Source organism: Cordyceps militaris (genome assembly GCF_000225605.1).
Source record: "Cordyceps militaris CM01 unplaced genomic scaffold CCM_S00001, whole genome shotgun sequence".
Lineage (NCBI taxonomy): Eukaryota > Fungi > Ascomycota > Sordariomycetes > Hypocreales > Cordycipitaceae > Cordyceps > Cordyceps militaris.
The window spans coordinates 1,568,929-1,594,039 of record NW_006271969.1 but is presented as its reverse complement, the minus strand read 5'-3'; the positions used below and the strand labels follow the sequence as shown (position 1 = coordinate 1,594,039).

The 25,111-nt window shown below is 53.3% G+C and overlaps 8 protein-coding genes across 8 annotated transcripts; 3 read left to right on the top strand and 5 right to left on the bottom strand.

Annotated features, from left to right (window-relative positions):
* Nucleotides 1-1,865: 1,865 nt before the first annotated feature.
* CCM_00447 (chitin synthase A) lies at nt 1,866-4,683 on the top strand (the record flags this gene model as incomplete). Its single annotated transcript, XM_006665607.1, has 2 exons — nt 1,866-3,462; nt 3,512-4,683. 2 exons carry the CDS (start codon nt 1,866-1,868, stop codon nt 4,681-4,683), a joined length of 2,769 nt encoding a protein of 922 aa, XP_006665670.1.
* A 599-nt stretch (nt 4,684-5,282) lies between these two features.
* CCM_00446 (sulfite reductase beta subunit) lies at nt 5,283-10,137 on the bottom strand (the record flags this gene model as incomplete). The annotated part of the gene is made up of 3 exons (XM_006665606.1): nt 5,283-9,692; nt 9,884-10,038; nt 10,095-10,137. The coding sequence occupies 3 exons, from the start codon at nt 10,135-10,137 to the stop codon at nt 5,283-5,285; spliced, it is 4,608 nt and encodes a 1,535-aa protein (XP_006665669.1).
* Nucleotides 10,138-11,844: 1,707 nt separating this feature from the next.
* Nucleotides 11,845-12,764, bottom strand: CCM_00445 (uncharacterized protein; the record flags this gene model as incomplete). The annotated part of the gene is made up of 2 exons (XM_006665605.1): nt 11,845-12,579; nt 12,720-12,764. 2 exons carry the CDS (start codon nt 12,762-12,764, stop codon nt 11,845-11,847), a joined length of 780 nt encoding a protein of 259 aa, XP_006665668.1.
* A 1,036-nt stretch (nt 12,765-13,800) lies between these two features.
* Nucleotides 13,801-14,718, bottom strand: CCM_00444 (RAS small monomeric GTPase Rab6; the record flags this gene model as incomplete). Its single annotated transcript, XM_006665604.1, has 6 exons — nt 13,801-13,856; nt 13,908-14,186; nt 14,243-14,372; nt 14,440-14,528; nt 14,597-14,622; nt 14,672-14,718. The coding sequence occupies 6 exons, from the start codon at nt 14,716-14,718 to the stop codon at nt 13,801-13,803; spliced, it is 627 nt and encodes a 208-aa protein (XP_006665667.1).
* A 637-nt stretch (nt 14,719-15,355) lies between these two features.
* On the bottom strand, nt 15,356-16,275 carry CCM_00443 (uncharacterized protein; the record flags this gene model as incomplete). Its single annotated transcript, XM_006665603.1, is given in 2 exon segments — nt 15,356-15,941; nt 15,959-16,275. 2 exon segments carry the CDS (start codon nt 16,273-16,275, stop codon nt 15,356-15,358), a joined length of 903 nt encoding a protein of 300 aa, XP_006665666.1.
* A 3,183-nt stretch (nt 16,276-19,458) lies between these two features.
* CCM_00442 (DUF775 domain protein) lies at nt 19,459-20,067 on the top strand (the record flags this gene model as incomplete). The annotated part of the gene is made up of 1 exon (XM_006665602.1): nt 19,459-20,067. One exon carries the CDS (start codon nt 19,459-19,461, stop codon nt 20,065-20,067), a length of 609 nt encoding a protein of 202 aa, XP_006665665.1.
* Nucleotides 20,068-20,568: 501 nt separating this feature from the next.
* Nucleotides 20,569-22,663, bottom strand: CCM_00441 (nucleoside diphosphatase (Ynd1), putative; the record flags this gene model as incomplete). Its single annotated transcript, XM_006665601.1, has 2 exons — nt 20,569-22,562; nt 22,645-22,663. The coding sequence occupies 2 exons, from the start codon at nt 22,661-22,663 to the stop codon at nt 20,569-20,571; spliced, it is 2,013 nt and encodes a 670-aa protein (XP_006665664.1).
* Nucleotides 22,664-23,585: 922 nt separating this feature from the next.
* On the top strand, nt 23,586-24,839 carry CCM_00440 (Protein kinase-like domain; the record flags this gene model as incomplete). Its single annotated transcript, XM_006665600.1, has 1 exon — nt 23,586-24,839. The coding sequence occupies one exon, from the start codon at nt 23,586-23,588 to the stop codon at nt 24,837-24,839; it is 1,254 nt and encodes a 417-aa protein (XP_006665663.1).
* Nucleotides 24,840-25,111: the final 272 nt, after the last annotated feature.

The following is a 25,111-nucleotide window of genomic DNA, read 5'->3' as shown; positions in this document are numbered from 1 at the left end:
CTTTAAATATACCCGGCTAAAAGGTCGGCAAAGGGCAACTGGGTAATGAACGGTTGGTGCAGGAAGAAGCTCCCTCACGATCGTCGCCCCGCACAAACTAGTTTGGAGATGCCGGACCGACAAGATGTGTGAGGTGCAGATGGCGAGTCAGAGCGCCAGCTGTCGGCGAAACCCCAAAATTATTGTGTACGGGGTTTGGAATGGGGTAATTGAAAATTTTCTCTGAATAATCCAGCATATATTGATTAATAATTATGAAAGGACGCTTGTGGAGGATGGACAACGGATGACAGACAACGTCGAGGTCGTTAGTTATGATCGGACGGACCAGAGCAGGGACGGAGGCTACACGATATCCTCCGAATTCACTGAAAGGAAGGAACCGAAAAAAAAAACAAGTCACTGGAAACCAGCCATCTTGCTAACGTATTTTGAAAACAAAGCATTTATTTGGGCGTCATCATGTGTGCCCTAACTCCACGCATCATGACTTACCCTAGAGTGTGTCGGCAACTAGTGAGGAGCCAAACCAAGAACAGCCGACCCAACAAACAAACAATGGTACAATGGCCAACACTGGCCGGGATATTTCCTAGACAGCACCAGTTCCTTTGTCAGGCCCCAAATGACGGCATTGAGTGCTCCGGAGCGTTCGGGGTTGAGACCACAATTGAACCTTGGCGCGCGCCAGTTGTGGTTGGTTGCCCCGTCAACACTCCGCCGTCGCAAACTAAACAAAGACGATGCAAACGGGGCGGTGCTTGAGTGCCGTTGCATGTAACTACCTATGTAATCACATCCCTCGTCGTTTGCAACTTTCTTGATCAATCCCGCTGTTTACATGTTCTCTTATTTCTTGAGTCTTATTTGCCTCGCGAGACTGGCTCTCGTTTGATCTCCTTTTTACTTGCACCGTGTAGTCTTCATCTCGCTACCGTTTGCACATTCCGCTTGTCCCCTCCCTCTACGAGCGGCTGTCTTGGCTGAGCCGCACCAGCATTCCACAGTCACAACAAGCTCAACGAAGCTTCCCGCTCCAAGTCAACACCATGGATCGCCCAAATACCCCTTCTCGGCCTCCCGACTACAGCTTCCACACTTATGACGACGACCATGACACCCCCAACGGCACAAGCTCAGCAGCCGTCCGACTATTGACCTCGGTGGAATCCCCCATTGACGAGCACATGCCGTACGTATCCAAGAACTACTCAACTCAGCTTCCATTTCCAGTCTCGCGCTGCCCCTCGCGGCCGTCGCAGTTTTGGCCGGCGACGAGGCAAAAATCAGTCACAGTCCCGTCCAATGCCCTCCTGCGTCAAGCCCAAGACTCCCACTTTCCGACTCGCGCAACCCAGTCTCGTCCACAAGCACACCTCAGCACACACACTCCGTCCTTCACCAAGATTCCCATCAGACCAAAGGCTGCCAAGCTGCACAAGAACTCGAGTGTCAATTCCTCCCATACACAAAAGCCCGCCTCCGTCGCGTCTGAGGAGCTGCCACAGGTTCTCCCAACGCTGCCGGCTGGGCCAAGTGAGCGCTTTCAGCTCCGAAGAACAGACAGTGTCGCTACTCTCCCGCCGAAGACTTCGGGCATCAAAGGCTCTCCGTTCCCAAGGTTGTCGCCAAAGCTCCAGCGAGCGGATGGCAACACGACTCTGCAACCAGCCACTTCACCTAGCTGCGAAAACACTCCCTTGTTAAAACCATTATCCAATTCCTCATCAATCGCGAATTGTCACTCACATTGTTTTGATTCTAGTACTTTCATCGATACCTCAGCTCGGAAACCCTATCAACCATATCAGCCGAGCGTCACGTCTCCCTCCAGGGCAAGCTCTATCAAAGACGACACACGAGCCATGCCCCCTCCGGACTCGACATACGTGCCCTTTGCTGGTAGAGATGGTGGCTCACCGCAGAGACCATGGACTCCCTCGTCAAGAGTCTCCGAGTTTTCTCGCCCCCCGCCCACCAACCTCTCATTCGAGCCCTCTGAATTGAACGGTAACCCACGGCCAGGCACGCCGTCTTCAAGATATGGCGGAAGCCCCAGGCGCCCTCTGCCTCCTGCACCTCTCTTCTCCAACCCGTCTCGCGACTCGCAGGCCTTTGCCGACGACGCTACCGTGACTATTCCCCTCGACGATGATGGCGACGATGTCTTTGGCCCTGGCTCCGACCTCAGCGACTCTCGTCCTCTGCCGAGCACTCGCGACTCCTTCCAGTCAGAGTCTCAGGACACGCTCAATGACAAGGATGAGGAGTATTATGAAAAGGTCGAGCGCTACGGACCCGCACCCGATGGTGCCCAAGAGCGACGAGGTGTCCGCGCCCCTCAGATGTCGCGAAAGGAAGTCCAGCTCATCAATGGTGAGCTGGTTCTCGAGTGCAAGATTCCGACAATTCTGTACAGTTTTCTCCCCCGACGTGACGAGGTTGAGTTTACGCACATGAGATACACCGCCGTCACTTGTGACCCAGATGACTTTGTCGAGAGAGGGTACAAACTCAGACAATCCATTGGTCGCACCACACGTGAGACAGAACTCTTCATCTGCATCACCATGTACAATGAGGATGAAATTTGCTTTACGCGTACCATGCACGCTGTCATGAAGAATATTTCTCATTTTTGCTCCCGTTCGCGTTCCCGAACTTGGGGTGAGACCGGCTGGCATAAAATTGTCGTCTGCGTCATCTGCGACGGTCGACCCAAGATCCATCCGCGCACGCTTGATGCCCTCGCTGCAATGGGTGTTTTCCAGCACGGTATCGCCAAGAACTTTGTCAACAACCGTGCCGTCCAAGCTCACGTGTATGAATACACTACGCAGGTGTCCCTCGATGCGGATCTCAAGTTCAAGGGTGCTGAGAAGGGCATTGTCCCGTGCCAAATGATCTTCTGCCTCAAGGAAAAGAATCGCGGCAAGCTCAACTCCCACAGATGGTTCTTTAACGCCTTTGGTCGTGCTCTCAACCCTAATATTTGCATTCTGCTCGATGTTGGCACCCGTCCTGGCGGTAATTCACTTTACCACCTTTGGAAAGCCTTTGATACCGATTCCAACGTGGCTGGCGCTTGTGGTGAAATCAAGGCTATGAAGGGCAAATATGGTTCCAGTCTTCTCAACCCCCTTGTTGCTTCTCAAAATTTCGAGTACAAAATGTCCAACATTCTGGACAAACCTCTCGAGTCCGTTTTTGGCTACATTACTGTACTTCCCGGCGCGCTAAGTGCCTACCGATACCACGCTCTGCAAAACGATGAGCATGGTCACGGACCCCTCAGCCAGTACTTCAAGGGCGAAACCCTTCATGGACAGCATGCAGATGTGTTTACCGCCAACATGTATCTGGCCGAAGATCGTATTCTATGCTGGGAGCTGGTTGCCAAGAGAGGCGAGCGTTGGGTCCTGAAATATGTCAAGGGCTGCACTGGTGAAACTGATGTCCCAGGTACGCTACATAACTGTCAAATTGAGACGATGTTACTAATAAACTATAGATTCCGTCCCAGAATTTATCTCCCAACGTCGGCGATGGCTCAACGGTGCTTTCTTTGCTGCCGTGTACTCTCTCGTCAACTTTCGCCAAATTATCCATACTGACCACACCATTGCGCGCAAAGTCTTGCTCTACATGGAATTCGTCTACCAGGCTTGCCAGCTCCTGTTTACTTACTTTTCTCTCGCCAATTTCTACCTCACATTTTACTTTGTCGCTGGTGGTTTGACGGAGAAGGAGGTCGATCCATTTGGGCACAATATCGGAACAGTCATCTTCATTATCCTACGGTACACTTGTGTCTTGCTGATTGCTACCCAATTCATCTTGTCCCTGGGCAATCGACCACAGGGCGCAAAGAAGATGTATTTAGCCAGCATGATCATCTACGCCGTAATCATGGCATACACGACATTTGCGGTCATCTATATTGTGATACGGCAACTGACAGACAAGACTAATTTGCACAAGTTCAACATTGGTAACAATGTCTTTACCAATTTGATCGTGTCGCTGACCTCTACCGTCGGTTTATACATTCTCATGTCACTGGTCTACTTGGATCCCTGGCACATGATGACGTCGTCTTTGCAATACTTTATGCTTTTGCCCAGCTACATTTGTACGCTGCAAGTGTACGCCTTTTGCAACACGCACGACATTACATGGGGTACCAAGGGCGACAATGTTATCAAGACGGATCTCGGCGGTGCCGTTGGCAAGGGTCAAACGGTCGAGCTGGAGATGCCCAGTGAACAGCTCGACATTGACAGTGGCTACGATGAGGCGCTCCGCAACCTCCGCGACCGTGTCGCCGTGGCGAAGCCCAGCATTAGCGACTCACAGCTTCAAGAGGACTATTACAAGAGCGTACGCACGTACATGGTGGTGACGTGGATGGTGGCCAACGGTATCCTCGCCATGGCCGTGTCGGAAATCTACAGCAACAAAGGCATTGGCGACAACTTTTACCTCCGCTTCATCCTCTGGAGCGTGGCCGCGCTCGCCGTTTTCCGTGCCCTCGGATCCACCACCTTTGCCATTATCAACCTCGTCAACACCGTCGTCGAGGGTCGCATACGCATGAGCCTCAAGGCGCCCAAGTGGATGGGCGGCTTGGGCGACAAGATGAGCGAGGCGGCTAGCAGCGTCGGCAGCAGCTTGAAGCGCTGATGAGTTGTCAAAAAAGAATTGCTACGGTAAAAACTAACAGCTTTTTCTGCATTGTTTTTTTGCGTTTTCTTTATTTACTTCATTGGTCGCCGACCATCTACTTGGGTCGTTGTGCATTACTGGGCTGGTGTTTTGTGAAATTTCTCTCTCTATTTAGGGGTCGGTTTGCGTTGTTGTTGCTGTACATGTTGGACAAGAAGAACCTCGACGGTGATGAAGACTCTTGCGTCATGATCAAGATTATTCCAGAGGAGCACTTCTTATAATGTAGGAAATGAGTTCTGAATGATATAAAAAAGTTGCATCAATTTCTATGCTCGCCAATCTTCTTAAACAAGTTGTATTTGATGGAAAATACTGACGACAAATTTTGAACATTTTTCCATTATTCGATTTAATTTTCGTTGCTAACAAGTAACAAATGCAGAAAAAAACATCAAGTTCAAGTGAAGAAGAACCCAACATGTCTACTCGTACGCCGACTGCTACCGTTTCTTTTCGACATCCCAATCTCTATATAAAAACAAAGACAAAAAAAAACCCATCCTTTCATTACCATGATCAGCATGCATCGACTTGATTCCCAATGCAGAAAAATGCTACTCCTCATCCTCATCCTCCTCCGCAACGCCGTCGTGGAAGTTTTGCCCGTCCGTCGTGGCCTTGATGATGCCGACACGAATGCAAAAGTCGCCGAAACGCTCGCCGTCTTCGCGCTCCGCCGCGTAGCGCTTCAGCAAGGGCTTCATAATGGCCAGGATCTCGTCCTCCTTGATGCTGGCGCGGTAGAGCTTGTTGAGGCGCTGGCCGTGGTAGCCGCCGCCGAGGTACATGTTGTAGGCGCCAAAGGCCTTGCCGACAAAGGCGACCTCGGCGAGCCAGGGGCGGGCGCAGCCGTTGGGGCAGCCCGTCATGCGCATGACAATCGAGTCTTGGCGGAGGCCGGCCTCCTCGAGGCAGCCCTCGAGCTTGGTGATGAGCACGGGCAGGTAGCGCTCCGACTCGGCCATGGCGAGGCCGCAGGTGGGGAAAGCGACGCAGGCGGAGGAGCTGAGACGCAGGCCGGAGAATTGCACGTTGTCGAGCTTGTACGACTTCATGAGGGCCTGGAGGGACGCGAGGTCATCGTCGTGGACGTTGCTGAGGATCAGGTGCTGGTTGCCGGTGAGGCGGAACTCGCCCTTGTGCACCTTGGCAATCTCGCGCAGACCCGTCTTCATCTGGAACTCGGGCGTGTCCTCGATGCGGCCGTTTTCAATGAAGAAAGTAAAGTGGTTCAAGCCCGTCTCGTCCTTGACCCAGCCGAATGTGTCGACGTTGGATTTGAACTCGAAGGGTTGCTCAGCCTCGAATTTCTGGCCCCAGAGCTCCTCGACCTTGCCGCGGAACACATCGACGCCCATGTCGTCAATTGTGTACTTGAGACGAGCGTGCTTGCGGTTCTTGCGGTCACCGTGGTCACGCTGTACGAGCATAATCTTCTCGCACGCGATGTGAACATCCTCGACCTTGCAGTAGCCAAACATTCTGCCAGTCTGGGGGTACGTCTTCTTGTTGTTATGTGTGGCACCCATGCCTCCACCGGCAAGCACGTTGAAACCTGCGAGGTTACCATCCTTGCCCTTGATAGCAATCAGGCCGATATCATGCGCGTAGACGTCCGTGTCGTTGTGAGGAGGAATGGCAATGGTAATCTTGAACTTTCTGGGGAGGTAGGTAGGTCCGTACAGGGGCTCGAAGTCTTGGATGGCCTCACCAGCGACCTGCGTCTTCTTGTCGTCCTCGTCCTTGATCCAAATCTCGTGGTAGGCATTGGTCGATGGCAGCAGATGGTCGCTGATCTTCTGGGAGCTGGCAAAGACCTGGCGATGGTACTTGGACTGCGTGGGCAGGGAGCTGCACATGACGTTGCGGTTGACATCACCACAGGCAGCAATGGTGGTCATCAAAGCACGGTTGATGGCCTGCATGGCAGGCTTGAGCTTGCCTTTGACGATGCCGTGGAACTGAAAGGTCTGACGCGTGGTGAGCTTCATCGTCTCGTTGCCAAGTTGGTTGGCAATGTCATCCATCTGAACCCACTGCTTGGGAGTCGAAACACCACCAGGCAAACGGCATCGAATCATGAAGGAGTAGGCAGGCTCGAGACCTTGAGCTTTTCTCTCGTCGCGGACATCACGGTCATCCTGCATGTAGGTACCGTGGAACTTGGTGAGCTGCTGATCGGCAGCAGAGATGGCGCCGGTGGTAGTATCTGCGAGACCCTCGAGAATGGTACCACGAAGGAAGTTGGAAGCCAGCTTGATGTCCTCGTTGGTAATGGGCGGGGGCTCATCGGGAAGGCCATCGACGTTGTCCACGCCCAAAGCCTGCCAGATCTTGGGCTCCCACTCGGCATAACCCGTCTGGTAGGCATCAGGGTCCTGGTCATCACCAAGGCCAGTATCAGCCAGACGCTTACCGCCGAGATTAGTCAGAACGCGGTCAAGATCCTTCGCAGGTTTGTTGTAGTAGATCTTGTCCTCCTTGCGGGGCCAGTAGTGGCTATCACCGAGACCAAAGATGGAGTAGTTGACAGTGGCCAGATCCAGATCAGTGTTGTCCTTGACGGCTTCCCAGAAGGGGAGACCGTTCTGAGGAAACTCTCCCTGGCCAGCAGTAGAGGTGAGGAAGACAATGTTCTCCTCCGTAGGAAGATCCTCGACAGGGTAGTCCTCCATGGCCAGAACAGTCGTCTTGAGGCCACGAGCACGGCCTCTGTTCCCAAGTCTCTTGGCTAGAGATGTCGCGTTGCCGTTGTCGGAGGCGTAGAGAATGGTAAGGGGTGCTCCCAGAAGACCCTCGAGGAGTTGGTTGTAAGCATCCTTGGCCTTGCGCTTCTGCTGAGCGCGCACCTCGGTACCAAAGTCATGGGCCAGACTAGCAGCAAATTGGGGCTCCTTGTTCATGAGCTGAGTGAGCTGGTTGTCGCGAGCAAGGAAAGTCTTGAGCTCCTTCTTGATGAGCTCCGAGTCGAGCGAGAAGTTGGGCTCTCCCTTCTTTTCGTTCTCGGGATTCCATCGGTACAGGGGCCAGTATCCCACATCGACAGCCTTCTTGGTCTCTTGCAAGACGGTGAGCGGGGAGTCGGACTCGCCAAAGTAAGGGAGGTAAGCCAGAACAACAGAGGGACCGTCAAATTTGTCAGCCTCGAGCATGGCCTGGAGGACCTGGGTATAAGAGCTGTAGACAGCAGTGGAGGCGACGTAGACGTTGCCAAAGTTCATAGCGTAAAGACCGATATCCTTCTTTCTGCGGTTGGCGTCGGCGTTAGACTTTTCGGAGTAGGGCGTAGAGTCAATGATGAGCATGTTGACGTTCTCACCAGAAGCGAGAACATGGTGCACACCAGAATTGCCCAGATCATAGGACCAGGCGTCGGAGCCCACGAGCCACAGTGATTCTTTGCGGAAGAGGCCCTGCTTCTTGAGTAGCTTCTGGGAAAGAGGCGAGCCGTCTGTTTGGAGGCGAGAGATGACATCGTCAGCAATCTCGGTGGATTTGGACAGGTCATCCGAGGCGACAGCCCACTTGGCGAGCCAGTTTTTGGGCCCATCAGTGATGAACTGGTTGCTTTTGGCGGCCTCCTTGACTTCGCTGACAAATTCTTTGCGCAGGTCCTTGCGAGCAATGAGGGAGCCGAAACCGAATTCGGGGGTCGCAGCGACCGTGGAAGAGATGCCGGTGTTTTGTGATCGGAGGGCGTTGGCGATGTATGTGCGCTTGCCAAACAGCTGGTCGAGGATTTTGGAGTAGGCGGTTTCGAGGGCAGGCATGGACAGGTCATAGTCGCTGCGCTCAGCAGGGGCGTCACGTACGCCAACCTCGAGGTTCTGGAGGGGCGCCTCCGAGGTGAGGTTCTGGAGAATGCCGCGGAGGGCCTGGTCAACAGCTGCGGCGGCAATATAGCCAAGCTGGTGGCCAACAATGGTTTGAACGCCTCCGGGACCGCTCCTGACGGAGGAGACGACATCGATCAGCAGGGGACCCCATTTGGTGGTCTTGCGGTGAATCTGCTCGAGCACGGCGATGCGCTTGATGGTCCTGGGAAGAGCATCAACCAGCTTGGAGCCGAGCCAAGGGCGGTAGAGACGAGGAGTGACGATGCCGGTGTTGGCAAAGATCTCGTTGGGCTTGGCGCTGTCAATGACTTGAGCAAAGGTGCCGGCATCGGAGCCAAAGATGAAGAGGCAGTTTTGGGCATTTTCCGGGCCGGTGTACTCGAAAGCGCTGTATTGGCGGCCAACGGCAGAGTTGAGGCTCGCCCAGATGCGAGTGGCGCATGTGTAGATGTCCTCGGAGGTGACGGGGGGCGGGGCCGACTCGACGGTAGTGGCGACAGAGGAGGGCGCGCCGGGGGTACCATTCTCACTGTCTTGGCTAGACTTGACAGAGGTGCCAGCAGACGTCAACTTGGAGGCGTCAGCGCTCGGGGGAGGGCGTAGGTTCGCGACGCTGTCGCTGGTGGTGCCGTTAGGAGCGACTTCTGGGTGGTCTGACGAGACAGCAACGTGGCCGTCGTCGGCGTATAAGCCAGTGGCAGCGATGGAGCCGGACTGAAAGCGGCGCACGCTGTCTAGATCGAGGAGGTTTCCCACGACGGTGGGGTCCTCGACAGCAATGGGTTCGTCCTTGGACGAGGTGTCGGGGGCGAAGAAGTGAATGACACCCTTGCCGGTGCGGATGGCGAGGGCGTGGGCGGTAGCGGCCATGTCCTGAGCATCCTGGAGGGTCTCGGACTGGACAAAGGTCCAGCCGACATTGCGAATGGCGGTGATGACGGAGTAGTCGGCAAAGTTGCGGGGCTGGAGGGCGACGTGGAGGACTACGGGATAGTTTGCCAGCTTGTAGAGGTGTGAGATGGCGGGAAGGAGGACGGAGGAGGGCGTGGTGACGGAGACGAGCTTGCCGGCGCGGATCGGGGTGAAGACGGAGAGCAGCGGGTCAGCATTGTGGCGGACAGAGATGATCTGAGCAAGTTAGTCATGAATATGGTTCTACTTGTTCGATTGAGGGCTCTGAAGATGTATTTTTTGAGAGAAATGATGGGTTGTCGGATCATCGGGTGACGTGCTTCGGGTCGTCGTGCTATGCTTGGGAAGCGGAAAAAGTGGTGGGCAGCGGCATGCGCGGTGGTGGGCAAACGGGCACCAAGACTTACATCCGGGACAGCGCCAGCGCCGGTAGCGACGAGGCCGCGGTCCTTGCGAGCCGCATATCGCTTGAGATGGGAAGAGAATTCGGAATCGGCGACGAGTGAGGGCTGGACAGAGACGACGACGTCGGAGGCGAGGTATGCGATTCTGGCGACTGTTGCTGTTTGTGAGCATTGCGTGCGGCCTTGCGGGGAGCAGAGAGCAGCGAAAACGTACCAGCCTCTTGGGGCGTGCGCACCTTGTGCTGGGCAGCCTCCATGGTTTGTGCAGGTTGTAGCGTCCCTCAGCAACAACACGCCAAACGTTTGGAAATGGGGAGGGAAAGAGGAATTGAAGAGGGTTTAAAAAAAGAAAAAGGGAGAAAGAAAGAGAAGAAGGAGAGAAAAAAAACAGGGGACTGGTCATGGAAATCAGACTTTCTGGAACGGCGGACGGCTGGCAGGCACATGGCGAGCTTGTGGCCGTGTCTGCGCGCGCGCCCACCAAAAAGGCTTGATGGCTTCTGGTGACCTTTGTTAGCATCTTGGGGCAATCAATGCTGAAGTGGAGGCCACTGAATGCCCTCGCCGCCACCAGTCTGGAGGGATGTTTCAGTGGAGGGCACAGCGCCGAAACCGCCTCGTCTCCCTCTGTAAATACAGTTGCACTACACTGTTACAGGAGCTGTGCAGAGCAAGCCAAGTGCAGCAAAACCCGCTAGCCTCGCCTTGTCGCCGCTTGTGGAGTCCCCCCTCCAGACCTCCCGCCCAGTAGGCCGCCAGATGAATGCCCATTCCCCGCAGGTCAGCCAGTTTTCTCTCAATTGCGTGATCGCCTAGTGCAATGTTCGTGCTTGGGAAGAGGTAACTAATAAAGTCACAGAAAAAAAAACACACGACACGGCTAGGCATCGGTCCGGCCACTCTGCCTGCCATGCAATCGTGCTTTTGAATCAAGTCATGTTTGTCTTGCTAGTTGGTCCAACTTTCTCTAACTTAGTACCTGCCCGCAGTCAACGACTGTCCCATCTGAGGCCTCTCTTGGCCCCGATCTACATTGCCGCTTTTGCATTACAAATGGCGCATCCTCATTCGTCAACCTAAAATATACTCCTACAGCAACCTTTTGTTGGTATGGTTCGTACTGTTAGTCATGTGTAGCGACATGCGCTTAAGTTACCAAGAGAAGAAAAGAAAAACTATTGCTTATTATTTTTATACCAGCATTCTATTTCTTCCAGTAATGATTCCCATCACATCCTCCACCTATTCTCTTTTCCCCCGACCCCGTCCCGAATTCGGCTACATACTCCTCCCCGACCTTCCGACATTCCCTCAACCACCGACGAACCGAGCGACCACGTCTCAGCCATCACCAAAAAAATCAAACGCCATCGCTCTCCGAACGCCGGCAAGCCCCACCACCGCCCCCAATACATATCCGTCACACGCAACCACGGCTTATTTTGCCCGCCATTTTCTCTTCTCTGAGCGCTTTTCCCCCCAGATATTAAGATGATGAGCCCCAGGGTCGATATGGCGTCATCTAACCCTGGTTCGCCCTGCATGTCACTCTTCGCTCTTGCCTTGCACGACGCATCGACGACAACATGACAACTCACAGTTGCTTTATTATTCGTACATCCACACCACTGGTATGGTACATCACCTCATCTTCTCATAATAAAATATACATTATCTATTCTTTGTCGCATGCTTCAACTGAACAATGCCAAGAATCAACAAACGAAAAACGGACTATACACGCCTCCCAAATGATTAGCAACGTGCCGCCTCCGGAAACAAAAGCACCAACACCGTTTATGATTGTCAGCCAGATGCACTCAAGCACCCAGCCCGCGTTGAATCATCTCTAGCTGCATACTGCAGTGTCAAGAAGACTCGTATCTTACATTGCCAGCTGCGGTGGCAATGATTCCACTACCTGGCAGCCACGCCTGAATAGCAGTCCCAGCTCGCCCGGCCAGCTAGACCTCACCCGCCAGCGTACCCGGCTCGTTTGCCTTGCGCGCCCTGTTGGTGTTGCCCGACCATCCATTGTCCTCGAGGTGCCCGAGCCAGTACGTGCGGCCAAACGACACCATCACCCGGCCCAACCGGCCTCGCCGGCCCTCCCCGTCCGGCAGGTCCAGCGCAAACGGGCCGTCGTAGTCGTCCACACCAGGGCCTTCCATAATCATGAGCTGCATGTACTTTTGCAGCGCCTGCCGCGCGTACGACATCACCACCAGGCTAAAGTAGACGCGAATGAGCGTCACCGCCACGATGAAGATCATGCTCATAGCCGTCTCCTGTGGCACCACCTTGCCGTGGATCGCGCTCTCCTTCTTCAGGCCCTGGATGCTCTCCATAACCGTATTCGTCAGGCCCGATGGCCGCGTGTCCGACTCGGTCGCCGTGCTGTGAAAGTACCAGTCAAGCCCAAATGCCGCCGTGTACGCCGCGTTGATGCAAGCGTCCAGTATGTACACCCACGCCAGCGCCAGGCACTCAAACGGGCTCTGTCGGCGGATGTGCGGGATCAGAAAGATGAGAAGGCCGAGAACCCCGATCGAGTACACATATGTTGATAGTTGCAGCAGAGACAGCTGGTACCCGGTGAGGATGGCGAGCAGCCCGTACACCCCCGTCACCTTGTTGAAGACGAGTGCGAGCGAGATGAGCTCCGTCCCCGTCTGCAGGCTGATGCAGCCAAACAGCGTCTATACGCGTTAGAGAATGGTTAGCAAACAAAACGTTGCTCGTGTGACCAAGCCCCCTCTCCGTGCAACAGGTTTCCGGCGCCTGGCCGCTGCGTTGCGCAAGCGCCGAGGGGGAGGGGCGCTGAATGGAGTCAACATACCGTCGGCTGCGGCACACGCAGATATAATCGTGTAAACTTGGACATGGTGGTAGCAGTGCGAGTGTGACTTGCAATAGTGTATTCCAAAAAGGTCAACCCAAAAGGGGAGAGTGTAATAATAAGAGTATGACCGGAGAAAAAAAAGAGGCGGAACCTGGCCCAGAGTCGGGAGTGCGCTCCATGGATCTGACATCAAATTAGGCCCACTTGGTCCGTGGCTGCCGAGATCAAAACTGCAAAAACACGTAAAGAAGTCACGTGCCTAGTCAGGTGAAGCCGCGTAATGACGACTTGATTGGGCCGGGCCAGTTTCGGTGGGGGGTGGAAGTTTCGGTGGTCACGAGGCGCAGTAATCATCGACGATCGACCGAAAGTGCTCCTTCTCGGCGTTGTTCTCAACGGCCACGAACGGCCCAGCTGGACGGGGTGTTCCAGCATTCTTTCACGACTTTTGCGAGAGCCATACCTGTCGAGCCGAATAACTTCTGTCTCGAGGAACCAATAGAGGCTTTCAAGCGACTTCACTTTGTGATGATCCCGCGATTATCTGTTTCCACGGCTTCGAACAGCGATAGCCAGCACGGGTGATTTTGCGCCTCTCGATAGTCGCGTGGCGCCTCTGACATCGAGTCACGGCCGTCTAACTACCGTTTATTCATCATGGCCCCCATAGCTTCAGTAAGCTATCTCGTGAGCCACTTTCAAGGCTTCCATCAAAGGCATCAGGATCGTGCAATGGCGTCACAAGCCATACACGCGGCCAGCTCTGGCAATACTCTGCTTAATGTGACTGGATCTCTTTATAAAATATTCTGTTAAACTGTCTCCAGTCATGAGTGGAAAACGCGACTCGACCGTCTCAATCGTCCACCATTTGTGTATCCATGTATGCCAAAATGGTATTAGTTTATATGTATAAAGATCATAGGCTCGTACTTTTTTCTTCGGGACAAGTAAAATCAGCTCTATGCTCTGATGCGCCAGTATGCACAGCTCTACCCCGGTAACGGCTGGTTAAGTCGCTGCGACCCTAGACGGCGCGCAAACTTAGGCTGATAAAGAATTCGATTGGCTGAACCGTTCAGCACGAGCAGCCCTCCTGAGCCTGCTGGGTAGTGTTGGTCTTCACATCGATTACTGCTACAGCGTTAGAATGTCTGCTTCGGAGATGCGATTGGGAAAACGTACTTTGGCTTGAGGCCTGAGCAGCAGCATCTGTACCCTCCATTCCAGGTAAGGACTGTGCTATCCTCTTGAACAGGTTCTTGACGTTATGGCCCAGCTTGGCACTCGTCTCGACAAACATCAGATTGTTCTTCTTTGCCTCGTCTTCTCCTTGTTGCGTCGTGACCTCGCGCTTATCGTTCAGATCGGTCTTGTTGCCAACCAGGACAATAATGACATCGTTGCCTCGCTCAGCTCGAACATCGTCGATCCATTTTTTTGTGTTTTGAAATGACTTGGCATCTATTACATTGTCGTCAGCCACTGGCCGGCTCTCAAAGTTGTTGTGATTATCTTACTTGACACATCGTAGACAACGACAGCGACACTAGAATCACGGATATAGGAGGGGATTAAGCTTCGGAATCGTTCTTGGCCAGCCGTGTCCCAGAGCTGCAGTCGTACGGTCCTATCCTCGAGGTACATGGTCTGGCAGACGAAACTTGTCAATAGTCGGTCGTTGACGATGGCTGTTGCGGCGCGGGTTGTCCCTCACCTTTGAGAAGAAGTCGATACCGACGGTAGCCTGGTACATGTTGTCGAAGCAGTCGTACATGAATCTCGTAATCAGAGCCGTCTTGCCGACTGTCGTATGCCAAGTTAGCCACAGGGGATGCCCTCTGACCGCACCCATGATCAGCGCGCCAACTTACCACTCTGCTCGCCGAGAAACACCAGCCTGAGGTAATTAGCACATGAAAGATAACAGCGACATCGACCAAACGCACTTGAACTTCTTCAAGGGGTTGTTGTAGGAGCCGCCCGCCTGCGCCATGTTGGAATTCGGGTGCCTGATTCGCCGAGGCAAGGAGGAGAGCTTGAGCGGGAGTCGCCTGGTTCGCCAGCTATCGCACAGGTGAGGCAAAAGGGGCAGGTATAAGAGATGATACTGCCAGACCAAGTAAAATTGTACGATGCAGGTTAAAGTCGACGGTGGCGGAGTTGACTGCGGAGAGAACGGAGGTAAACTCCAACTGCTGGCTCGCCTGGCTGACTGTTGCACTGGATCGGTAGGAGCAGCCCGAAGTCTGGACCTGGAGAGGACAGCCAGCATTTGCGACCAGGCCCCCTAATAAGAGGTAGGTACCTAGAAAAGAGACCTACTGTACCTAACGAACTAGGTACCAGTTGGACCGACTCATTCTGCTATCCGGATTGGCCACGTGATAACAAATATGGACCCTTATTCGGTACATTGATTCAAGTGTGTTTAACATAGAAATTGAAGTATCATAAGAGTGACGCAGTTGTAAATTCAACTGTTCAAAACTACTTGGATCGACTCTTTATTTTATCTTTCCCAACTTCTTTTCTGCTGTTCTTTATCCTCTCATACCTCTTTGCTAATTCTCTTCGAGAATCCTTTAGGCAAGCCAGCTGGTGATTCTTCAAGGCTCTCCAGTACGCGGTGCCTAAAGAAAGATGGCTCTGGCAGAAGCAGCCTTGAGGAACTTCTTATCCATGCAAGCGACAATGGGGTCAAAGTTGCTAAGGGGGCCCAGCTTGGACACCTCAAACCCGCACTGCGCAACCTGGATACGGCAGTCGGCCTCCGTCAAGCCGTACTTGTTGGGCTTGTCCGCGGGCGCGCAAAGTGCGTCCTCCATCTCCTTGGGGCTCGGCTGGCCGGTTACCGCGGCCGGCGCAGGAGCAACCGTGGACGGGGCAGCGGACTTCTTCAGACGCTCCTGCAGCTCATTCAGCGCGGCCATCTGCTCGGCCGTCTCGACGTGGTTCTTGCTGTAGTCGCTGTTGGTAAAGGCCAGGGCCTCGCCGCGCTCGTGCTGCGCCTGGATCTGCAGGGCCGACACCATGGTGCCGGTGCGGCCCCAGCCGAAGCCGCACCATACCAAGGTGCCGTTGCGGTGGGCGACGAAGGCCTCCCAGCCCTTTTGGAAGTCCTCGGGCGTGGGCACCTCGAAGTCCTCGACGGGGCGCGGCGTGTAGGCGATGCCCGCAGCCGACAGGGACTCCTTCATGTGCGCGGCGTTGGCGTCGCTGTTGAGGCTGATGACGTGCTGGATGCCGGCCTTTTGAAAAAGGCAATCGTCTCGGGGGTGATTTTCTGGCTCTTGTCGTTGCCGCTGTAAAAGGGTGCGCCGGAGCGGGCGAGCATGTCGCCGGGGGACATGGAGGCCTTGACAATTTCGAATCGCTCAATGCCGCCTTCCTTTGCGCCGCGGCGAGGGAGCTCTACATTTTGGTTAGTCCACCGGGTGATCATGTCGCATGCGATATCAGAGTGCGTCCTACCTTGGTTTGCTCGGCCTGTGAAGGCATGGACTGCTGCAGCCGCCCCAACAAGGGCAAGGAGTGCCTTTTGAATAAACATGGTGTTTAATAAATGGAAGTATAAAGTATAAAGGAAGGATGAGTTGAATGATTTGTAGCTGAGTCTCTATGTTTGATGTGCTGATGAAAGCTGCTAGGAGGTTGACTAGTCCACCTTTATATATCCTGCTGTTCCTAACGGATGCGTGCTGATCACAGCCACCAGACTGCGCAAACCACAAGTCATTGACTTATAAGCATAAGTCTAATTTCTCTGCGGCTCTCTACTATGCCCTGGTCTTGAGCTTCTTCAGAGGGGACTCACGACTCGCAGGTCAACTTACACATGATTCTCGTCATTTTCAAACAGCCCCCAACTAGTACCGAACAAAGCAACTACAGTTTAGTCAGTCTAGTCTTCAAGGCGAAATGAGAGAGTGGGTATCGTGGGTATCCCCAACGTTGTTATACCCTGTCGCTGATGAGTCGTCGGCACTCGGAACCAACTCCGGGACCAACCTACGCCTCGCATCCACAGTGAGTCGTGAGTTGTCCGTATTACTCGTCGAATCCCAAGGGTAAGGGTATTCCGTTTTCTTCTTGACGCCACATTGGCTTATTTTCCATGGCAAATGGATGTCCAGTATACTCATACATCACATGGCTCGAGCAGTCATATCAAGTGTTGCGAAGCGAAGGAGTACCAAAAGACGGGAACACAGCGCCGCATGATCGGATCGAATGTTGCTCACCGAGTGGAGCGCTCACCAGGTATCTACGGATAGCAATACCCAGCTAACGAGTTGTACCAGCCGATTGGTGAGTTAAAGGGACAAAACTTAACCCACACCTTATTATGCGTGGCTACGAAACTGTATCCTTATACAAATTACAAGTCAATACATTGTTCGCCTTTGCAATATATATGCTGCCATAGCTAGTATAGCCAGTGGGACTTTTATGAAGTACGGAGAAACTGAAACGTTATTACACAACAGAGCCTCAAAGGGCCGGGACAGGGATCTGGCATTAACTCGGAAGCAACCCCAAGCGTATTTAGCCTGCAGGGCCTTGTTCCCTGCCGTCTCGATTTCGGGTCGTGCAATCCATGGCTATGCAAGACTTGGCGAGAAGAAAAGACCCTTCAGTCCCAACTCTCGGTACATCCATAGCTGACTAGGTGGCTGTGCCGCATGGGCTTCGGAGCCGCGGCGGCTTGGCTGGCGGCAAATTTGGCCGTGATCGCGTGACAAGGATTCTGAGCACCCACAGGGTTCTAGAATTTATTTACAATATCTGGCTAAGAATATTGAAATCCATCTCTGGATTTCACTGCCTACATATATACTAATAATTTGTAGACCGAATTGGATTGCCCGACATGACCTGGCTAACACTGGCGATTCTCAAATCAGTACCTGGAAGCATGGAGATCATGCATCTACAGATGCTCCTAAGGGCCTGGGGGTGGGGAGGGGGGGGTTGCGCCATGCTTCATGCGCAGTAGTCGTGGGTATCAATAATAAAGAATATAAGAGACGCTGATTCACGCTCAGCCTGACTCAAGTGGTATTATCGCAAGTGGAATCGTGCTTGAAGTCCTTCTGGATCCAAACGCAGCGGCGGCAACCAGCAGGGGTTGGCGGAAGGTCACGCCAGTGCCTCGCGGTCCGCTGTTGTAGCTACGGCGGATCGTGACCTGTGCGGCTTTAGCCGATGGAATCATAATTCCGCGCCCAGGTGCCGCGTCCTCTACAGAGTCCGGTTCGTGTCATGGTCACCAGCGACGTCCCGTGAATCATGGCCCATGGGTGACGGCCCTGCAAGTTAAGCTCGGCACTGTCGTGAGGCATGGTAGAGGTGGGGGGCTTGATGGCCGGCGTGTCTCTGTTGGGGATACTTTGGTTGAGATGAGCTAGATTGTTGTCTGTTGACGCCGTGTTACTTTGATGAAAGGCTACGTATTGTGCGACGGGTGGGAGCATCCTTTACGGGGGCCGTCTTCGTCGCCGTCTTCGTCACTGTCCATGGGTCTATCTCAATGTCGAATCACATCGGTATCCCACAAACCTGCACTGCAATACTTTGACTGCAATACAAAAACCCTTCATTTGCTCAGACATGTTTGCGCTCGAGTCTATAACACCGGTTGGGCTAGGGCGGATATACATTCAACCGGACATACTAGATCGTGTTGGCGTTATTTATGGCCCGGTGATATTGAAACTGTTGGGCTTAATTCCGTCCTGCAAAGGAATGGTTGCTAGCCAAACCCCGAATAATGCAAGTCAGATAGAGTAGTTAGTTCAGTCAGCATCGGCGACGATATCGCATGCCTTGATACAGTAGTCACTGCTGACATATCATTTGAGTGGGCATATAAATTTGATGGATGCACAGCAAGTCAATTTCCTGTGACTTATCAAGGAAAGCTACCACCATCTGCACGTTGCGAAAACAGATGCTCCGCGGACAAACTCCAAGAGCAGAGTCAAGACAAGAGAGAGCAATGGCATAGATACACAACAGAGTCGTCAACGATGCCGGCTTCCTCCACGTCTTCTAGCACTCATGTTTCGGATCCCGAGCGCTTTTTTGCATAAAAAAAGATGGACAGAGCAGACCTGAATATCCCAAAGGGATTCCCGCAAGCCAAGCAATAAGGAGGTAGGGATCCAGTAGTTTCCACAAGAAGCAACTCGCGCAGCAGTTGTATTAAGATAGACTCAACCGCAAGCATGCAAACCTGCATAGTATTAGAACATGCATGAGCTCTGGGTCTCGAGTGAATCCACAAGGCTTATTTGATACAACCGTGTCTAATAGTACCCCGACTGAAAAGGTACTGTTGAATGGAAGCCGAAAACACACGATGCTTCGTTGGCGACCATGATGTTTCTCTCGAAGTTTTTTATGTTTGCCCAGAAAGACTATTCTGACCACATGAGCGATATAGCGCCCAACATGACAGTTTTATTTTTGGTAACTACTAGTCTGTTGCTCGCTGCAGGTACCCGGTTCGATTCGATTCGATTCCTCCAGATAGTGCTAGATACTGCTTCGCTTCGCAACCCCACCAACAAAGCAAAAAAATAAGTACCCCTCCATCGTCATACCTAGCCTCCTCCTCCCAAGTCCTTCCTCTTCCTCGACGCCCCAGCAGCGACTCGCAGTCCATCCGGAACCCCTCTTCCTCTTCCAAACCCAACAAGCCACACACCCGCAGTCCAACCGCCCGCCGGCAATGTCCAGCTCCCTCTTCGGGCTCATCCCCGCCGGGCTGCCGCTCATCACGGAGCCCACCTCGGTGCCGTCACCCACGTCGCTGCTGTACGCGCTGCCCTCGCAGCGGCCGTTTTCCCACCTCGTGCTGTTTCTCCTGCCGGGCGTCGCCCTGCCCGCCGGCACCGCCGCCGCCATCTACATCGCCACCGCCGCCCAGGTCGCCGCCGCCACGGAGCAGGCAGCGCCGCCACCCTTTCGATTCCTCGGCGCCATCGGGCCCGGCAAGGAGAGCGCCATGTTCAAGGTCGGCGGTGGAGGCTCCGAGGCCCAGACGAGTAGCCTGGTCATTGGCCTGTCGATTGAGCCCGAGGACGAGGTGGCGCGCAAGCTGCAGGAGCTCGCCGCCGCCGCGGGCCAGACCGGTGCGTCGCCGTCCCAGCCGTCGACGGTGGTGCTGGCGCAGCGCATCATACAAAACGCCTTCAACTTCCTCACCGGCTTCAGCGGCACCACTGCAGTGATGGGCGGCGTCGAGGTGGTGCCGCTCAAGGCCTTTCAGGAGTGGTGGCGCAAGTTTGAGAATCGCGTGCGCAACGATCCCAGCTTCTTGGAGAGGCAATCCGATTAAGCCTACGCGCACCGCTTTCTCGCTCTTTTCTCTTTTTTTGCATCGCGTTAGGTTTCTCTTTTTTTTTCAGCTGGGTGATATTTCACCGCTGTTTTTCGTCTTTTTTGGGAGTTTCTGGGCGTTTTTGTTGGACGAATATCTGGGAATGTTTGCGACAGAGCAGCTTTTTTGGTCGCTGTCTTTGCATTGAATAATACGGCCATGTGTACCTAACTAGAACTTTGGAATTCCCCATGCGCCCATTTGCGCACCCGAATATACATGTATAGAAACCCAAAACATATCAAACAATTAGTTACCGACAGTCGTCCTCCCCGAAAAAACGAGTATCCCTCAAATCAGGGGGACCCAACACCATTCCCATAGAACACCGTTCTCATACAGCCACATTAAGAATATCCAAATGAGCACAACATTTTGTCCTGCTCTATTATCCATTAAAATAACGCCAACGCTCGGATGTAGAAAAAGCAAGATAATTCGTCAGACACTTCATCGAAATCAAACAGCCAGAGGGCTCTTCATTCGCGTGGGGCTAACATTGCGACTGCGCCGTCCAGCATTCAGCATCTGCAGGCTCGGCCCAAGGTGTTCACGGCTCTCGGTACGCACCACCAGTCCCGTCCGATCCATGGCCGACGGTATGCGGAAGTCCTCGAATCGCTCCAGGTTCAGCTTGGGCGTCCCGAGCCCGGAGCTTCTGCCGCCCTTGGAGCCCTCTGTGCTGTCAGAGTGGTCGTTTTCGTCCGAGTCTATGCCACCCAGTTCGAATTCGGCAGCATCGCCCTCTTCCAACACACGCTCGTAGGAACCGTTTGAGCGTCCCAGAAGCATATTGATGATCCCGCGAGAGCCCTTGCCGTTTTTGCGCGAGCGACGTCCAAAGGCAAGAAACTTGTGCCGTCGCTCGGGCTTCCGGAGCCAGTATCCCACGACCAGGACGAGTACTAGGAGTGTCAGGAAGGGTATGAATGATCCTGATGATCGGTGTACATCATCGTCGTCATCGTCATCGCTGCCCCCCAGCTTCGGGCCGGTAGGGATTGGCACAGATCCAGCATGCTCAAAGTCGGAAGGAACACCAGAGGCAATATTGCTGCCAAACCCGACAGGGAGTTTTGAATCTCTGGCCGGAATTTGGCCAGTAGCATAAAGAACCATCTTTCCGAGCGTCCAGCTCACTTCCATATCGTGGATGGTATCAACTGGCTGGAATGGGTCGCGAAAGCCCTTTTCATCGGCGCCACTACGAGAACCATTGACTGAGCCCTCGATGCCAATTCTCGGAATCCCGATACCATCGTGAAGCATGTTGATGAGCCAAGACGCTTTGAAACAGGCCTGCTGAGCGTCGGCCATTTTCTCCTCGGCGGTTTTCTTGCGGCCGACAACGTCGCTCTTGATCGCTGACCAGTTTCTTGCGCAGTATTCGAGCACCTTTTTCTGGTATGTGGCAAGATCGTAGGCAACGTCCTCCTTTCCAAAGACACCATGGGTCGTGTGCCAGTACTCTGACACACCCACAAAGTGATTGATGTCAAAATCGATGGCAGGAGCGTGCTGGCCATTGAGTAAACAAGGCGAGTCCTCACATGGCTTTTCTTTTCCTAGCAGTGGATATGTTCTGCGCACACATTCATCAAATTTTCCGGTGCCCAGCAGCAACTGCTGCTCGTCGCTCGCTGCGGACTCCACTACGGCTCCCCTGAGTGTCGTTCGCAAGCCTTTGGGGAGGCAGGGGTCAGGAATTTCGTGGACGTTGGTTTCGTATTCATCCGTTAATTTCTCGACAAAGCGCTCTCGAGCTTTGTTGGCACCATAGCCAAGCCACGTGGAGGTAAACACTTTGTACTCGACCGAGGATCCGTCGAGCTTCCGCATGCGAACGAGTTTCAGGTCATCAGCATGCTTCTTTGTTTCGGTCGCGTTGGGCGCAAAGGCGATTTGCGCCGAGGCGCCGCCCATGTCGAGGAAGCCATATGTATGGTGTCCTTTGCTGTGTTTGTGCTCGTCAGGTCGTTCGAAGCCCCCGAGGAGGTAGTTGGCCGCAATCCAGCCGTAGAGGCCCTCGGTCTCACCAGGAATCACCTGGACGTGCGCGTCGCAATCCGGCAGCTGGAACTTCGTATTGGTCTTAAAATAAGAGCAGACGGCTCCTAGCAGGGCCTTTTGTTTGTGTTCGGGTAGGAATCGCACGCCGGCCGTGGCCATGAGGAAAATGGGTGTCTCGGGTATTTTGTGCGAGGGGACCTTGCTTATAGCCACGTCGACAAGCTCCTGCAGATGGTCATGGCCGACCGAGTCCACAGCGTCGGCAAAGGTGGAGATGCCCGGATGAATTTTGTGATTCTTCTTGAGCTCAATCTTGGGCAGCGAGCGTACTTCGTCGTCATCATTGTCATATTTGTGTTTCGGAGGTGCTGAAGGGTTCCTCCACTTGTAGACGTAGACGCGCGTCCCCGAGGAACCAGCATCGAGAACTACACCGTACTGGGCTGCGATTGCGGCAACTCAAGAGTTAGGGTAATGATCTTGACATGGAGCGGACAATTACACAGAGGCGCAAGGGGAACATACAGTTCTTGTGGTTACCCATGGCGTAGATTGTACTATAGTGGCATGGGCGGAATGCTGGTACCGCGTCGCCGTGGCTCCGGAGCTGTCGGGTTCTGTTGGATCTATAGATCAAATGCTTTTCCCAACGAGACTGCGGTTTTTATCGGCAGTGTCTATGCCGCGGGGAGGCAAATTCGTATCGAGTCGTCGGTCAGGGGCGTCAAGGGCTGATGATTGATGATTGATGGCGACACAACCAGCGCAGCGACCCAAGGTACTTCCAGGGGGCGCAATCGCAGCGAGTGCAGGGCGATGCTTTTTTTTTCTTCAAAACGTAGAACGAGTGTTACCGCAAATGGCGTAAGTGAGAGTCGCAGCCTGGCGAGCAAACAAGATGAAGAACGAACGAATGAAGCGATTGGGCCGTTTGGAGGTGGAGGGGGGGAAATTGGTTGCGTATAGGTAGATAAGACGACCTACCTATTTTTCTTTGGCCACTAGCACCGATCAACACCAAGCCACCAAGCTACCACACCAATTTGTTAGTACGAGTACCCGCTTACGTATTCCTCGAGGCGCTAAAAGCACTAGGCTAGTCAACACGGGTGATGCGCACAGTAGTTTCCGTAAATCAACTAGTACATTTTCCATGTTCGTTCTGACGCAATCTTTATTTCCCCAACTACAGTATTGCATCGAATCTCACAGTTACTTGCAATGGAGCCCAGATTCTTTAGTTGCTCAGTACCAGATTGCGAAAGGCCAGGCACGGTGGATTGTGGCCGTAAGGCCACTGACCGCAGCAGTGCTGGTTGCCATGGAGCCAGTTCCGTTACACTCAGGTTCTACAAATTAATAATACATAACCCGAATTTTCTCATTTTCCTCTCGTTGCTTGCCATGCTAACCAACATTCTACTCACAACTCTACACTCGCTTCAACCTCACGCGAGACTCTCATCATGATCGGCCCTGCATGGCGACTCTGGGCAGGGAGCGGCAGCCTCATGAATGGTGGCCCCTACACATGGCACATTACCGATTTTGATCAGCGAAGGCACTTTTCCGTGACCTATTGCCCATCTTCTCCCGTCGAGGACCCCGAAGGAACGGAGGATGTTTGTATGGCAATGCTTCGCAGGCACATCGACGATCTTGGGCCGGAAGTTTTAGGACTTCGCTTCTCCGACCCTGACGGGCCCATCACGACATCTACAGACAGAAATGACGACGTGACATATTATAACAACTGCCAGTCCTTATCAGCGTTGAAAATTCCCTTTTCCATCAAGACTGTCAGCCTTAGTAGCTTGGTCGAGATCGGCCGAATGGGCCCGCAGGTGGATTTAGTCTCCTATCAAGGACACCCGACAGTGAATGGCGTCACAGTTACAAAGGTTGCCTTTAAATACTGGTTTATGGAAAATGGCATGTTTCGAAAGTGGTACGAACTCCAATGCTGGGCTCGACTACCCCGCGACCATCCACACATTGTCCCTTTTGACGCCGTCGTGCTGGACGATATCAGAGGGGGCGTCGTCGGGTTCACAAGCCTCTTCATCTCAGGCGGCACTCTTTGGGACAATAACGCTACAATCCGGCCTTTCCGTCTACAGTGGCTACAACAACTTTTATCAGTCATTGATGATCTTAACTACCATTATGGTATTATGCATCAAGATGTCGCTGCCCGCAACCTACTTATTGACGACAAGGAAGATTTACGTATCTTTGACTTCAACTATTCTATCATGATCAAAGAGCACTACACACCAGATCGTGATGATATGAAAGGCGTTATCTTTACCTTGTATGAAATAATCACCCTTGATGGGCATTTTCGAGAAGTACCTCACGAGGAGCAAGACGCTGAGGCTTTGCTGCGGCTTGAGTGGGTGAAGCACCCGGACGTCAGACTTGACAGTAGTGTGCAGGCTTTCCGGGAAGTGCTGGATGCATGGGTTGCCAAGAGAAGAACACGCGAATTCAGCGTTGTTGACACATGTATACATTGGCCGTGGATGCCAGAGGAGCCACCGTCAGCGCGAGTACCAGTCTATGGCTCCTCTGACGCAGCCTCCCCAGCCACGGAAACGAGGTCCGTCGCAGTTTTGAGTCGTCGCGCACTGTTGAAAATGAATGAGCCTTTCTTCAACTGGGAGCGTCCAGCAAGCTATCGTCTCAAAGACATGCCAGAAAAATCCGGCGCTAAGTGAGGAAGTCTACGTATTGGTCAGGGGCGAGAGCTACGGATCTCCGACACGCTGCGAGCGCCAACAAATAGACGAACAAGTTGGATGAATTGTCAAATTCATGTCAAGATCTATAGATTAGTCTAGCTTATACAACATTTATTCATACTCCAAAGTAGAGCGCAATTCTCTCAACAGCCCGGTTTGCAAAGGTGGTGGCTTCGCCTCTTACGCGACTTACACAATTAGCGTGACGAATGACGGGCAAATCGTTCGTGTCCGCAAACCTAAAAATC